A 17,500-nucleotide genomic window follows, 5' to 3' on the forward strand; every position below is an offset into this window, starting at 1 on the left:
GGGAGAGAGAGAAGGGGGGGAGACAAACAGGGAGAGAGAGAAGGGGGGGAGACAAACAGGGTGAGAGAGAAGGGGGAGACAAACAGGGAGAGAGAGAAGGGGGGGAGACAAACAGGCAGAGAGAGAAGGGGGGAGACAAACAGGGAGAGAGAGAAGGGGGGAGACAAATAAGGAGAGATAGAAGGGGGGAAGACAAACAGGGAGAGAGAGAAAGGGGGGACAAACAGGGAGAGAGAGAAGGGGGAGACAAACAGGGAGAGAGAGAAATGGGAGACAAAAAGGGAGAGAGAGAAGGGGGAGACAAACAGGGAGAGAGAGAAGGGGGAGACAAACAGGCAGAGAGAGAAGGGAGAGACAAACAGGCAGAGAGAGAAAGGGGGGAGACACAAACAGGGAGATAGATAAGGGGGGAGACAAACAGGGAGATAGAGAAGGGGGGAGACACAAACAAGGAGAGAGAGAAGGGGGAGACACAAACAGGGAGAGAGAGAAGGGGGGAGACAAACAGGGAGAGAGAGAAGGGGGGAGACAAACAGGGTGAGAGAGAAGGGGGAGACAAACAGGGAGAGAGAGAATGGGGGAGACAAACAGGGAGAGAGAGAAGGGGGAGACAAACAGGGAGAGAGAGAAGGGGGAGACAAACAGGGAGAGAGAGAAGGGGGAGACAAACAGGGTGAGAGAGAAGGGGGAGACACATACAGGGAGGAAGAGAAGGGGGGGAGACAAACAGGGAGAGAGAGAAGGGGGGGAGACAAACAGGGAGAGAGAGAAGGGGGAGACAAACAGGGAGAGAGAGAAGGGGGAGACACAAACAGGGAGAGAGAGAAGAGGGGGAGACAAACAGGGAGAGAGAGAAGGGGGAGACAAACATGGAGAGAGAGAAGGGGGAGACAAACAGGGAGAGAGAGAAGGGGGAGACAAACAGGGAGAGAGAGAAGGGGGAGACAAACAGGGAGAGAGAGAAGGGGGGAGACAAACATGCAGCGAGAGAAGGGGGAGACAAACATGCAGCGAGAGAAGGGGGAGACAAACATGGAGAGAGAGAAGGGGGAGACAAACATGGAGAGAGAGAAGGGGGAGACAAACAGGGAGAGAGATAAGGGGGAGACAAACAGGGAGAGAGAGAAGGGGGAGACAAACAGGGAGAGAGAGAAGGGGGGAGACAAACAGGGAGGGAGAGAAGGGAGGGATACAAACAGGGAGAGAGAGAAGGGGGGGAGACAAACAGGGAGAGAAGGGGGGAGATAAACATGGAGAGAGAGAAGGGAGGGATACAAACAGGGAGAGAGAGAAGGGAGGGAGACAAACAGGGAGAGAGAGAAGGGAGGGAGGGAGACAAACAGGGAGAGAGAGAAGGGAGGGAGGGAGACAAACAGGGAGAGAGAGAAGGGAGGGAGGGAGACAAACAGGGAGAGAGAGAAGGGAGGGAGGGAGACAAACAGGGAGAGAGAGAAGGGGGAGACAAATAGGGAGAGAGAAGGGGGAGACAAACAGGGAGAGAGAGAAGGGAGGGAAGGAGACAAACAGGGAGAGAGAGAAGGGAGGGAAGGAGACAAACAGGGAGAGAGAGAAGGGAGGGAAGGAGACAAACAGGGAGAGAGAGAAGGGGGAGACAAACAGGGAGAGAGAGAAGGGGGAGACAAACAGGGAGAGAGAGGAGAGGGGGAGATACAACAGGGAGAGAGAGAAGGGGGAGACAAACAGGGAGAGAGAGAAGGGGGGAGATACAACAGGGAGAGAGAGAAAGGGGGGGGGGGCAAACAGGGAGAGAGTGAAGGGGGGGACAAATAGGGAGAGAGAGAAGGGGGAGACAAACATGGAGAGAGAGAAGGGGGAGAAAAACAGGGAGAGAGAGAAGGGGGAGACAATCAGGGAGAGAGAGAAGGGGGGAGACAAACATGCAGAGAGAGAAGGGGGGAGACAAACAGGGAGAGAGAGAAGGGGGGAGACAAACAGGGAGAGAGAGAAGGGGGGAGACAAACAGGCAGAGAGAGAAGGGGGGAGACAAACAGGGAGAGAGAGAAGGGGGGAGAAAAATAAGGAGAGATAGAAGGGGGGAAGACAAACAGGGAGAGAGAGAGAAAGGGGGGACAAACAGGCAGAGAGAGAAAGGGGGAGACACAAACAGGGAGAGAGAGAAAGGGGAGACAAAAAGGGAGAGAGAGAAGGGGGAGACAAACAGGGAGAGAGAGAAGGGGGAGACAAACAGGCAGAGAGAGAAGGGGGAGACAAACAGGCAGAGAGAGAAAGGGGGGAGACACAAACAGGGAGATAGATAAGGGGGGAGACAAACAGGGAGATAGAGAAGGGGGGAGACACAAACAAGGAGAGAGAGAAGGGGGAGACACAAACAGGGAGAGAGAGAAGGGGGGGAGACAAACAGGGAGAGAGAGAAGGGGGGGAGACAAACAGGATGAGAGAGAAGGGGGAGACAAACAGGGAGAGAGAGAATGGGGGAGACAAACAGGGAGAGAGAGAAGGGGGAGACAAACAGGGAGAGAGAGAAGGGGGGAGACAAACAGGGAGAGAGAGAAGGGGGGAGACAAACAGGGAGAGAGAGAAGGGGGAGACAAACAGGGAGAGAGAGAAGGGGGAGACACAAACAGGGAGAGAGAGAAGGGGGGGAGACAAACAGGGAGAGAGAGAAGAGGGGGAGACAAACAGGGAGAGAGAGAAGGGGGAGACAAACATGGAGAGAGAGAAGGGGGAGACAAACAGGGAGAGAGAGAAGGGGGAGACAAACATGCAGCGAGAGAAGGGGGAGACAAACATGGAGAGAGAGAGAAGGGGGAGACAAACATGGAGAGAGAGAAGGGGGAGACAAACAGGGAGAGAGAGAAGGGGGAGACAAACAGGGAGAGAGAGAAGGGGGAGACAAACAGGGAGAGAGAGAAGGGGGAGACAAACAGGGAGGGAGAGAAGGGAGGGATACAAACAGGGAGAGAGAGAAGGGGGGGAGACAAACAGGGAGAGAAGGGGGGAGATAAACATGGAGAGAGAGAAGGGAGGGATACAAACAGGGAGAGAGAGAAGGGAGGGAGGGAGACAAACAGGGAGAGAGAGAAGGGAGGGAGGGAGACAAACAGGGAGAGAGAGAAGGGAGGGAGGGAGACAAACAGGGAGAGAGAGAAGGGAGGGAGGGATACAAACAGGGAGAGAGAGAAGGGAGGGAGGGAGACAAACAGGGAGAGAGAGAAGGGGGAGACAAACAGGGAGAGAGAAGGGGGAGACAAACAGGGAGAGAGAGAAGGGAGGGAAGGAGACAAACAGGGAGAGAGAGAAGGGAGGGAAGGAGACAAACAGGGAGAGAGAGAAGGGAGGGAAGGAGACAAACAGGGAGAGAGAGAAGGGGGAGACAAACAGGGAGAGAGAGGAGGGGGGAGATACAACAGGGAGAGAGAGAAGGGGGAGACAAACAGGGAGAAAGAGAAGGGGGAGACAAACAGGGAGAAAGAGAAGGGGGGAGACAAACAGGGAGAGAGAGAAGGGAGGGAGGGATACAAACAGGGAGAGAGAGAAGGGAGGGAGGGAGACAAACAGGGAGAGAGAGAAGGGGGGGACAAACAGGGAGAGAGAGAAGGGGGGAGATACAACAGGGAGAGAGAGAGAGAGAGAGAGAGAGAGAGAGAGAGAGAGAGAGAGAGAGAGAGAGAGAGAGAGAGAGAGAGAGAGAGAGAGAGAGAGAAAGAGAGTGATACTGTACAGTCGTGGCCAAAAGTTTTGAGAATGACACAAATATTAATTACCTGTCTGTCTGTAATACAACGTACCTGTCTGTCTGTAATATAACGTATCTGTCTGTCTGTAATATAACGTACCTGTCTCTCTGTAATACAACGTACCTGTCTGTCTGTAATATAATGTACCTGTCTGTCTGTAATATAACACACCTGTTTGTCTGTAATATAACATACCTGTCTGTCTGTAACATAATGTACCTGTCTGTCTGTAACATAACGTACCTGTCTGTCTGTAATATAACGTACCTGTCTGTCTGTAATATACTGTACCTGTCTGTCTGTAACATAATGTACCTGTCTGTCTGTAATATAATGTACCTGAGTGTCTTCATACCTGTCTGTCTGTAACATAATGTACCTGTCTGTCTGTAATATCATGTACCTGTCTGTCTGTAACATAATGTACCTGTCTGTCTGTAACATAACGTACCTGTCTGTCTGTAATACAACGTACCTGTCTGTCTGTAATACAACGTACCTGTCTGTCTGTAATATAACATACCTGTCTGTCTGTAATATAACGTACCTGTCTGTCTGTAATACAACATACCTGTCTGTCTGTAATATAACGTACCTGTCTGTCTGTAATACAACGTACCTGTCTGTCTGTAATATAACGTACCTGTCTGTCTGTAATATAACGTATCTGTCTGTCTGTAATATAACGTACCTGTCTGTCTGTAATATAACGTACCTGTCTCTCTGTAATACAACGTACCTGTCTGTCTGTAATATAACGTACCTGTCTGTCTGTAATATAACGTACCTGTCTGTCTGTAATATAACGTACCTGTGCGTCTTCGTAGCTGTATCGTCCCGGGTCTTTAAGGTTGGCGCTGGTGCGTTCGTAGCTGTGTGAGTCCAGGTTGATGGAGCTGGAAGCGCCTTCTGCCAGAAACTCTGTCCAGATCTCCTGAGCCCGCTCTGCCACGTTCTCCAGAGGCTGCCTCTTCAGATCCTGCACCGCCAACCAGAACCTATTGGATACAGTAAGTAAGCAATAACCCACAGGAGGTGTGCGATTATTCCCTGACACACACACACACACACACACACACACACACACACACACACACACACACACACACACACACACACACACACACACACACACACACACACACACACACACACACACACACAATCCACTTCTCATCCCATTTGGGTGGCAAAGCCTCTCACTAAAGGGGACGGACAGCATTCCTGACCCCCCTGAAGAGAGGCCTAAAGGGGACTGACAGCGCTGCTGACCCCCCTGAAGAGAGGCCTAAAAGGGACTGACAGAGTTCCTGACCCCCCTGAAGAGAGGCCTGAAGGGGACTGACAGAGTTCCTGACCCCCCTGAAGAGAGGCCTAAAGGGGACTGACAGCGTTCCTGACCCCCCTGAAGAGAGGCCTAAAGGGGACTGACAGCGTTCCTGACCCCCCTGAAGAGAGGCCTAAAGGGGACTGACAGCGCTGCTGACCCCCCTGAAGAGAGGCCTAAAAGGGACTGACAGAGTTCCTGACCCCCCTGAAGAGAGGCCTGAAGGGGACTGACAGCATTCCTACCCCCCTGAAGAGAGGCCTAAAGGGGACTGACAGCGTTCCTGACCCCCCTGAAGAGAGGCCTAAAGGGGACTGACAGCGTTCCTGACCCCCCTGAAGAGAGGCCTAAAGGGGACTGACAGCGCTGCTGACCCCCCTGAAGAGAGGCCTAAAAGGGACTGACAGAGTTCCTGACCCCCCTGAAGAGAGGCCTGAAGGGGACTGACAGCATTCCTACCCCCCTGAAGAGAGGCCTAAAGGGGACTGACAGCGTTCCTGACCCCCCTGAAGAGAGGCCTAAAGGGGACTGACAGCGTTCCTGACCCCCCTGAAGAGAGCCCTAAAGGGGACTGACAGCATTCCTACCCCCCTGAAGAGAGCCCTAAAGGGGACTGACAGCATTCCTACCCCCCTGAAGAGAGCCCTAAAGGGGACTGACAGCATTCCTACCCCCCTGAAGAGAGCCCTAAAGGGGACTGACAGAGTTCCTGACCCCCCTGAAGAGAGGCCTGAAGGGGACTGACAGCATTCCTGACCCCCCTGAAGAGAGGCCTAAAGGGGACTGACAGCGCTGCTGAACCCCTGAAGAGAGGCCTAAAGGGAACCAGTAGATAGTCATGGTAGTTGCTGGAGGGTCAGTGCTAGCCTAGCTGGTTCAGTGCAATCAGAGTAGAGCTAGTCCAGGTGACTTCCAAACAGATGGGAAGGTTTTGTTGATTTTTAATTTATTTTAATTTAATCTTTTATTTATCCAGGCGAGTCAATTAAGAACCGATTCTTATTGACAATTGTCTGAAAGAGAGGTAAAGGATGAAGGGAAGGTTAAGGGAAGAGTATGAGGGGAAAAGATTGTAGGTAGGGGATAATTGGAGGAGGTAAGAGGAAATGGGGAAAGAGAAGAATGGAGGGATGGGATGGAGCTAAGAGATCAGGTGATGGGAGAGGATGAGGGGAAAGGAAGAAGGGATGAAAGCAGGAGAGGAAGAGGGGAAGGGAGGAAACATGGCGGGATAGGATGAAGGGAGATGGTTAGAAGAAATAAGGAAAGGATGAGATAAAATGATGGGTGAATAAAAGAAGGAAAAGAGAGGAAGTGTGTGTGTCTCACTGTCGATTATCTGAGCTGAACCCGGGGAGAGAGTAAAGGAGGACGGATGAGGGGAAAGGATGAGAGAAAATTAGGAAACAAGGGATGAAAGGAGGAGAGGAATTGTGTGTGACTCACTGTAGGTTCTCTGAGCTGAACCCAGAAGAAATGAGGAGAGAGGAAAGGAAAGGAGGACGGATCAGTGGAAAGGATGAGAGAAAATTCGGAAATAAGGGATGAAAGGAGGAGAGGAATTGTGTGTGACTCACTGTAGGTTCTCTGAGCTGAACTCTGATTCCAGGAACTTGAGGAACTGGTCGCGACCTGCCGGATCCTTCAGAGCTTCTTCTAGAGAAAAACCCCACTTCCTCACTCTCTGTTGACTTGGGTCCTTACTAATGGGGGGGGGATAGAAGAGGAGAGAGTAGGACAGGCGATAACGAGGAAGAGAGGAGGGAGAAACAGTTTGAATTCATGAAAGGAGCAAGATGTAAAAAATATTTTTTTAAATGAGAGTGGCAGAAAAAAATGTATACTGTGATCTCAAACAGTCTCAAACACCACATGTTGGACAAGCGGTGACAGCGAAGTAGAAACATTGGCAGCATAATACTGTAAAGGCAGCGTTCACATGACACCTTATCATTTAAATCACTGCAGGACATTTCCCTCTAAACCTATAATGTAATTAATCCATTTTCTAAAGATTATGAAGCTACATTAGGCTCAATGATTATATGTCTGGGTTGATTCATCTCTAAATAAGTCAAAGAGACCAGAAGAGTTACAGAAGGACGACACAGAGTGCTCAGCAACAGCCTCGTCCACCGTGAAATATCTTTCATATCTGGATCTGATAGTGGTATAGGACATTAGGAGATGTCATTGCCCTTTGTTCAGATTGTTCAGACTTTAAGGACGATTATCGAAAGTTCCGTTTACACCTGGTTCTAACATACGTCCTTTGTCCTGATCTTGTCCACATTCTGATTGTGACCACATTTTTAGACGGGTGTAAAAGACTCATTGTGATCTAATTGTGATCAGATCATCCTGCCCACCTCTGGAGGTAGTCAGACACGCATTGTGTAGATAGATCTGGACAGAGACACAGTTTAAATCAGCATTATTCCGCCCTTTAAAATCATTGCCAGGGGGCACCATTGACTGATTACATCAGTATGTGTCTTACAATAAATATATATACGTATTATTTTTGAAAGAACAGCCGTGAAATAATTTGCACAAAGGAAGGGGACCGAGAAATCTGATCACAATGCAGACACGGTGGATGTGGATAACAGACATATTTTAATACCATGTGAAGACACATTTATGGAAATATGGGCGCAATCAGAGTGTAGACCCGATCAGGACAAAGGACGCATGTTAGCACCAGGTATAAACACGATCAGGACAAAGGACGCATGTTAGCACCAGGTATAAACACGATCAGGACAAAGGACGCATGTTAGCACGAAGTATAAACCCGATCAGGACAAAGGACGCATGTTAGCACCAGGTATAAACACGATCAGGACAAAGGACGCATGTTAGCACCAGGTATAAACGGGGCGAGGGACTTGTATCTGGATATCAATCAAGTGTAAACAGATCTGGATGGTCAAATCATTTAGATCATCATTATACTGGCCTCTAAAACCCATTGGCACCATTGACATATGGCATAAATAATTATCTTCAAATAAATACAGTCATGTTATTTTTTGAAAGAATATTCTGTCAAATAATCTGCACACAGGGAGACACCAGGAAATCTGGTCACAATGCGGACATAATGGACGGATAACAGACAAACTTTTTACTACCGTGTGTACCAACGGCTACAACGTGAGGCACAATCAGAATGTGGATAAGATCAGGACAAAGGACATGTTAGAACCAGGTATAAACCAGGCTTAAGACGCAGCATAGGTGACTCCTGAGATAGAGCCTCTCTTTGATTATTGGTACTTTGATTTCATCCTTTAGTATTAAAAACCAGGATGATAATAAGTTACCATTGCCCATCATGTTCCTCTCTGCCACTGAAGGTGATTTTGCAGCTGAAGTAGCTAGGTGGATTCGTTAGTTGAAAAGCCATGAATAAGGTGTTTGTGAGAGAGACAGAGACCAGAGACAAGTACGTATCATACAGGGAAGTCACAGATATACCAGTCCCACCGATTGGGGGAACATAGGTGTTGTGGTTCTTACCTGGCCTCTAGGTCCCAGAATGAGAGGTCGTCACTGGTCCAGGGGTTGGAGGGTTCTGGTGACATCACAAACGGGTCATACTCCTGGTACTGCTCAGTGTAGGTCATCAGACTGACAGCAACACAACAGACAATACACAGAGGATGGACGGAACAGAATGACACATGATCAGTCAGATATCAGTTATAATGTAGGCCCTACAGTCAGATATCAGGTATAATGTAGGCCCTTCAGTCAGATATCAGTTATAATGTAGGCCCTACAGTCAGATATCAGTTATAATGTAGGCCCTACAGTCAGATATCAGTTATAATGTAGGCCCTACAGTCAGATATCAGGTATAATGTAGGCCCTACAGTCAGATATCAGTTCAACTGTAGGCCCTACAGTCAGATATCAGTTATAATGTAGGCCCTACAGTCAGATATCAGTTATAATGTAGGCCCTACAGTCAGATATCAGTTATAATGTAGGCCCTACAGTCAGATATCAGTTATAATGTAGGCCCTACAGTCAGATATCAGTTCAACTGTAGGCCCTACAGTCAGATATCAGTTATAATGTAGGCCCTACAGTCAGATATCAGGTATAATGTAGGCCCTACAGTCAGATATCAGTTATAATGTAGGCCCTTCAGTCAGATATCAGGTATAATGTAGGCCCACAGTCAGATATCAGTTCTACTGTAGGCCCTACAGTCAGATATCAGTTATAATGTAGGCCCTTCAGTCAGATATCAGGTATAATGTAGGCCCTACAGTCAGATATCAGTTATAATGTAGGCCCTACAGTCAGATATCAGTTATAATGTAGGCCATATATATCAGTTATACGGTAGGCAATACTGTTGGAGCTCACTGTACAGTATGTGTTGTGTTTTATAGCCAGGCTGTAGGCTATAATACATTTTTTATTTTACCTTTATTTAACTAGGCAAGTCAGTTAAGAACAAATTCTTATTTTCAATGACGGCCTAGGAACAGTGGGTTAACTGCCTTGTTCAGGGGCAGAACGACAGATTTTTCCTTGTCAGCTCGGGGATTCGATCCAGCAACCTTTCGGGTTACTAGTCCAGGGTGTGTGGTGTTTTTCTAAGAATTATTTTAATGAGTTCATAGCCGATGGTGTTATGGTGACGCAGAGAAGGTGTTTGAAACTGGGCTGCACTGTGGCGGAAACTAGTCTTGGCTCATCAGTTTCCACCTGATAGTTTAGCCTTACATTTGAGGGGCGGCAGGTAGCCTAGAGGCTAAACTATCAGGTGGAAACTGATGAGCCAAGACTAGTTTCCGCCACAGTGCAGCCCAGTTTCAAACACCTTCTCTGCGTCACCATAACACCATCGGCTATGAACTCATTAAAATAATTCTTAGAAAAACACCACACACACGCTGGTAGATGGTCACATTTGGAAACCATAAACCACTTCAGTACTGCCCTCCAGCCTTGCCCCTAGAAACCATAAACCACTTCAGTCCTGCCCTCCAGCCTTGCTCCTAGAAACCATAAACCACTTCAGTCCTGCCCTCCAGCCTTGCTCCTAGAAACCATAAACCACTTCAGTACTGCCCTCCAGCCTTGCCCCTAGAAACCATAAACCACTTCAGTCCTGCCCTCCAGCCTTGCTCCTAGAAACCATAAACCACTTCAGTACTGCCCTCCAGCCTTGCCTCTAGAAACCATAAACCACTTCAGTCCTGCCCTCCAGCCTTGCCCCTAGAAACCATAAACCACTTCAGTCCTGCCCTCCAGCCTTGCTCCTAGAAACCATAAACCACTTCAGTCCTGCCCTCCAGCCTTGCTCCTAGAAACCATAAACCACTTCAGTCCTGCCCTCCAGCCTTGCCCCTAGAAACCATAAACCACTTCAGTCCTGCCCTCCAGCCTTGCCCCTGGACCTAGAAACCATAAACCACTTCAGTCCTGCCCTCCAGCCTTGCCTCTAGAAACCATAAACCACTTCAGTCCTGCCCTCCAGCCTTGCTCCTAGAAACCATAAACCACTTCAGTACTGCAAGGTTATAAATAATGATTTTTAATTGAAATAATAATTGTGTCCTTCAAACTTTGCTTTGGTCAAAGAATCCTCAATTTGCTACAATTACAGCCTTGCAGACCTTTGGCATTCTAGTTGTCAATTTGTTGAGGTAATCTGAAGAGATTTCACCCCATACTTCCTGAATTGGCTCCAATTAAGTGTCATCCACAGGGAATGACATGGTGTTGCATAATGGAGTGATAGCCTTCCTTCTTCAAGATCCCTTTTACCCTGTACAAATCTCCCACTTTACCACCACCAAAGCTCCCCCAGACCATCAAATTGCCTCCACCAGGCTTGACAGATGGCGTCAAGCACTCCTCCAGCATCTTTTCATTTTTTCTGCATCTCACGAATGTTGTTCTTTGTGATCCGAACACCTCAAGCTTAGATTTGCCTGTCCATAACACTTTTTTCCAATCTTCCTCTGTCCAGTGTCTGTGTCCTTTTGCCCATCTTAATCTTCTCTTTTTATTGGCCAGTCTGATATGGCTTTTTCTTTGCAACTCTGCCTCGAAGGCCAGCATCCTGGAGTTGCCTCTTCACTGTTGACGTTGAGACTGGTGTTTTGCGGGTACTATTTAAAGAAGCTGCCAGTTGAGGACTTGTGAGGCGTCTGTTTCTCAAACTAGACACTCTAATGTACTTGTCCTCTTGCTCAGTTGTGCACCGGGGCCTCCCACTCCTCTTTCTATTCTGGTTAGAGCCAGTTTGCTCTGTTCTGTGAAGGGAGTAGTACACAGCGTTGTACCAGATCTTCTGTTTCTTGGCAATTTCTCGCATGGAATAGCCTTCATTTCTCAGAACAAGAATAGACTGGCGAGTTTCAGAAGAAAGTTCTTTGTTTCTGGCTATTTTGAGCCTGTAATCGAACCCACAAATGCTGATGCTCAAGATACTCAACTAGTCTAAAGAAGGCCAGTTTTATTGCTTCTTTAATCAGAACAACAGTTTTCAGCTGTGCTAACATAATTGCAAAATGGTTTTCTAATGATCAATTAGCCTTTTAAAATTATAAACTTGGATTAGCTAACACAAAGTGCCATTGGAACACAAGAGTGATGGTTGCTGATAATGGGCCTCTGTACGCTTATGTAGATATTCCATAAAAAATCTGCCGTTTCCAGCTACAATAGTAATTTACAACATGAACAATATCTACACTGTATTTCTGATCAATTTAATGTTATTTTAATGGACCAAAAATTTGGTATTCTTTCAAAAACAAGGACATTTCTAAGTGACCCCAAACTTTTGAACGGTAGTGTAAATATGAATATTTTGTCAATATATTGTTAAACACAACATATTCTATGAGCATTTCAAAGTTTAAAGAGAGATATTGACATTGTAGGCAATGTAACCAATTACAGACCACATTTTACATCCTGCAAATCACCAGCACAGGGCAACCATTTTGAAATCATTTTCCCATTCACTCTGATTGTAATGTTATCAAATTAGATCATCTCTAAAAGTTGCAGAGATCCTACTCTGGAACAATGATAGACTTTTGCCCTGTTGACACATCATTTTAGATTTTCAATCATCATGTTAATATTTTTCAATATGAATAAATTAACATAAGAAAATTGTTATTGTGATCAAAATACTACTCATATTACAGAGCAAGCTTTATATGACACCAATTTATGCTTTGTAGCTTCTACAGATGAAACATTACGAAGTCTTAACGGAGGCCTGGAAAAGGCCAAAATGACACAAATATGCCAACTTTGATCAATTATTTCTCAATTAGGCTTTTAGATATAAATATATGTCAACAAATCCCTTCTCTAAAGGAACATTTTATGGATTAAATTTAGAGGAAAATCCCCCAAAATTTTTGTATTTTTTTGGGGGTCCTCCATGGCTAAGCTCTTATTGTGGTTCAGAAAAATTGTGTTTATTGTGTTTCTATTCAGAGCTCTGGAATTCCACATGATAAAATATACACGTGTTGATTTATCAAGGTCAAAGTGCTTTATGACAGGATGTGTTTTACAGGTGAGATGGTGGAGCTTTGCTCATACCTACCTCTCAGCGACTTTAGAGACCTTGATACAGTGTCGGTCCAACTGGCTGTTAAGAAACACAATCTGAGGAGGAGAAGAGTCATCATTATTCATCGATTCATCGATGATTCAAACTGGTTTCTAATTTTTGCATTCGGAAAGTATTCAGACCTCTTGACAATTTTTTCATATTTTGTTACGTTACAGCCTATTTCTAAAATGGATTGAATATATTTTATTCCCTGATCAATCTACACACAATGACATCACAATACCCCATAATGACAAAGCAAAAAACGTTTTTTAGATTTTTGGTGCAAATGTATAAAAAAAATCTAAAAACTGAAATTCCTTATTTGCATAAGTATTCAGACCCTTTGCTATGAGACTCGAAATTGAGCTCAGATGCATTCGTTTTCCATTGACCATCCTTGAGATGTTTCTATAACTTCATTAGTGTCCACCTGTGGTAAATGCAATTGATTGGACATGATTTGGAAAGGCACACACCTGCCTATATAAGGTCTCTCAGTTGACAGTGCATGTCAGAGCAAAAACCAAGCCATGACGTCAAAAGAATTGTCCGTAGAGCTCCGAGACAGGATTGTGTCGAGGCACATATCTGGGGAAGGGCACCAAAACATGTCTGCAGCATTGAAGGTCCCCAAGAACACAGTGGCCCCCATCAATTTTAAATGGAAGACGTTTGGAACCACAAAGACTCTTCCAAGAGGTGGCGGCCTGGAAAAACTGAGCAATCGGGGGAGAAGAGTCTTGGTCAGAGAGGTGACCAAGAACCCAATGGTCACTCTGAAAGAGCTCCAGAGTTCCTATGTGGAGATGGGAGAACCTTCCAGAAGGACAACCATCTCTGCAGCACTCCACCAATCAGGCCTTTATGGTAAAGTGGCCAGAAGGAAGCCACTCCTCAGTAAAAGGTACATTACAACCCACTTGGAGTTTGCCAAAAGGCACCTAAAGTCTCGCAGACCATGATAAACAAGATTCTCTGGTCTGGTGAAACCAAGATTGAACTTTTTGGCCTGAATGCCAAGCGTCACGTCTGGAGGAAACCTGGCACCATCACTACGGTGAAGCATGGTGGTGGCAGCATCATCCCTACGGTGAAGCATGGTGGTGGCAGCATCATCCCTACGGTGAAGCATGATGGTGGCAGCATCATGCTGTTCGGATGTTTTTCAGCGGCAGGGACTGGGAGACTAGTCAGGATTGAGGGAAAGATGAACGGAGCAAAGTACAAAAAGATCCTTGGTGAAAACCTGCTCCAGAGCACTCAGGACCTCAGACTGGGACGAAGGTTCACCTTCCAACAGGACAACGACCCTAAGCACACAGCCAAGACAATGCAGGAGTGGCTTCAGAAAAAGTCTCTGAATGTCCTTGAGTGGCCCAGCCAGAGCCCAGATTTGAACCTGATCAAACATCTCTGGTGAGACCTGAAAATAGCTGTGCAGTTATGCCCCCCCCCCCCCCGCCCATAATGCCAAGAAGACTCGAGGCCGTAATCACTGCCAAAGGTGCTTCAACAAAGTACTGAGTAAAGGGTATGAATACTTATGTATATGTCATGGTTCCGTTTTTTTAATACATTTGCAAACATTTCTAAAAGCCTGTTTTTGCTTTGTCATTATGGGGTATTGTGTGTAGATTGATGAGAGAAAAAAACAAGTTAATCAATTTTTGAATAAGGCTGTAATGTAGCAAAATGTGGAAAATGTCAAGGGGTCTGAATCCAATAGAACATCCAACATCAAATAGAACATCAAATAGAAAATCCAATGGAACAGCTAATGGAACATCCAATAGAACATCAAATAAAACATCTAATAGAACATCCAATAGAACATCCAACGTCCAACAGAACATATAGAACATATAATAACATATAAGCATACAAAATATATAACATATAATAAAACATCCAATAGAACATCCAATAGCACATCCAATAGAACATCCAATAGAACATCAAATAGAACATCTAATAGAACATCCAATAGCACATCTAATAGAACATCCAATAGAACATCCAATAGCACATCCAATAGAACATCCAGAACATATAACATATAAGCATAAAAATATATAACATATAATAAAACATCCAATAGAACATCCAGTAAAACATCCAATAGAACATCCACTAGAACATCCAATAGAACATCCAATAGCACATCTAATAGAACATCCAACAGAACTTGTAACAGAACATCCAACATCCAATAAAACATCAAATAGAACATCCAATAGAACATCTAATAGAACATCCAAAAGAACATCTAATAGAAAATCCAACATCAAAAAGAACATCCAATAGAACATTCAACATCCAATAAAACATCCAAAAGAACATATAATACAACATGTAATAGAACATGTAATAGAACATATAAAAGAACATCAACATCCAATAGAACATCTAATAGAACATCCAATAGAACATCCAATAGAACATCTAATAGAACATCCAAAATAACATCTAATAGAACATCCAATCCAACATACAATAGAACATCCAAAAGAACATCTAATAGAACATCCAACATCCAATAGAACATCCAAAATAACATCAAATAGAACATATAGTATAACATATAATAGAACATCCAATAGAACATCTAATAGAACATCCAAAAGAACATTTAATACAACATCCAATACAACATCCAATACAACATCCAATGCAATATCCAATAGAATATCCAATAGAACATCAAAAAGAACATCCAACATCCAATAGAACATCCAATCGAACATCCAATAGAACATCCAACATCCAATAGAACCTCCAATAGAGCATCTAATAGAACATACAACATCCAATAGAACATCCAATGTCCAATAAAACATCTAATAGAACATCCAAAATAACCTCCAATAGAGCATCTAATATAACATCTAATAGAACATCAACATCCAATAGAGCATCTAATAGAACATCTAATAGAACATCAACATCCAATAGAACCTCCAACAGAACCTCCAATAGAACATCTAATAGAACATCCAATAGAATATATAGTATAACATCCAATAGAACATCCAATAGAACATCCGACATCTAATAGAACATGCAACATCTAATAGAACATCCAACATCCAATAGAACATCTAATATAACAGAGTATAACATCTAATAGAACATCCAATAGAACATCTAATAGAACATCCAAAAGAACATCTAATAGACCATCCAACATCCAATAGAACCTCCAATAGAACCTCCAATATCCAATAGAACATCGAATAGAACATCCAATAGAACATCTAATAGAAAATCCAACATCCAATAAAACATCCAACATCTAATAAAACATCCAATAGAACATCTAATAGAAAATCCAACATCCAATAGAACATTCAACATCCAATAAAACATCCAATAGAACATCTAATAGAACATGTAATAGAACATCAACATCTAATAGAACATCCAACATACAATAGAACATCCAATAGAACATCTAATAGAACATCCAACATCCAATAGAACATCCAAAATAACCTCCAATAGAACATATAGTATAACATCTAATAGAACATCCAAAAGAACATCTAATAGAACATCCAATACAACATCCAATACAACATCCAATAGAACATCCAACATCCAACAGAACATCCAACATCCAATAGAACATCCAATAGAACATCCAATAGAACATATAATAGAACATCTAATAGAACCCTCCAATAGAGCATCTAATAGAACATCCAACATCCAATAGAACATCCAATAGAACCTCCGCTATCCAATAGAACATCTAATATAACATCCAATAGAACATCTAATAGAAAATCTAACATCCAAAAGAACATCCAATAGAACATCCAATGTCCAATAAAACATATAATAGAACATCCAACATCCAATAGAACATCTAATAGAACATCCAATAGAACATCCAAAATAACCTCCAATAGAGCACCTAATAGAACTTCTTATAGAACATCCAACATCTAATAGATCATCCAATAGAACATCCAACATCTAATATAACATCCAACATCCAATAGAACATCCAACATCTAATATAACATCCAACATCCAATAGAACATCCAACATCCAATAGAACATCCAATAGAACATCCAACATCTAATATAACATCCAACATTCAATAGAACATCCAACATCTAATAGATCATCCAATAGAACATCCAACATCTAATAGAACATCCAACATCTAATAGAACATCCAACATCTAATAGAACATCCAACATCTAATAGAACATCCAACATCTAATAGAACATCCAACATCTAATAGAACATCCAACATCTAATAGAACATCCAATAGAACATCCAACATCTAATAGAACATCCAACATCTAATAGAACATCCAATAGAACATCCAACATCTAATAGAACATCCAACATCTAATAGAACATCCAATAGAACACCCAACATCTAATAGAACATCCAACATCTAATAGAACATCCAATAGAACATCCAACATCTAATAGAACATCCAAAATCCAATAGAACACACAGAAGTACCTCTTTCTCCACGTCTTCTTTGGTGCCTTTCCTGGCTAGTTGTGAGGGTGTGTGTACCGGGCTCTGTGACTGACCCTCCTCTATCAGTCCATACACTGACTGGAAGGAGATAGGAATAGGAAGGGGGAAGGAGATAGAAATAAAGGAGAAGACAGGAGAGAGAAGAATAGCATGTTACTATCCCATTCCTCAATAATGGGTTTCAAAACAACGTTTTTTTGTAAAGTTTTTGACTTTGTCTTGGGAGCCACCCACAACACCAACCTATAGTTCTGTCCACAGTCTAGTGAATCTAGTCCTTCCTGTCCCTTACCTTCTTGACTCTCTGTGGGTTCTTCATACGTCTGCATTT

General features: G+C 44.1%; 1 protein-coding gene across 2 annotated transcripts in view; it reads right to left on the reverse strand.

Annotated features, from left to right (window-relative positions):
* Window positions 1–17,500, reverse strand: part of LOC139555965 (regulator of G-protein signaling 6-like) — a 198,797-nt gene that overhangs the window by 3,297 nt on the left and 178,000 nt on the right. For both annotated transcript variants that reach the window (XM_071369386.1, XM_071369387.1), the window contains 6 exons: window positions 17,462–17,500; window positions 17,149–17,247; window positions 12,647–12,708; window positions 8,572–8,682; window positions 6,624–6,749; window positions 4,531–4,717 (listed from right to left, as the gene is read on the reverse strand). The exon at window positions 17,462–17,500 is cut by the window's right edge and continues 36 nt beyond it. In XM_071369386.1, coding sequence (XP_071225487.1) covers window positions 4,531–4,717; window positions 6,624–6,749; window positions 8,572–8,682; window positions 12,647–12,708; window positions 17,149–17,247; window positions 17,462–17,500 — 624 coding nt within the window. The remainder of the gene's footprint in view (window positions 1–4,530; window positions 4,718–6,623; window positions 6,750–8,571; window positions 8,683–12,646; window positions 12,709–17,148; window positions 17,248–17,461) is intronic.

The sequence above is a fragment of the Salvelinus alpinus genome, chromosome 27 (assembly GCF_045679555.1).
Source record: "Salvelinus alpinus chromosome 27, SLU_Salpinus.1, whole genome shotgun sequence".
Lineage (NCBI taxonomy): Eukaryota > Metazoa > Chordata > Actinopteri > Salmoniformes > Salmonidae > Salvelinus > Salvelinus alpinus.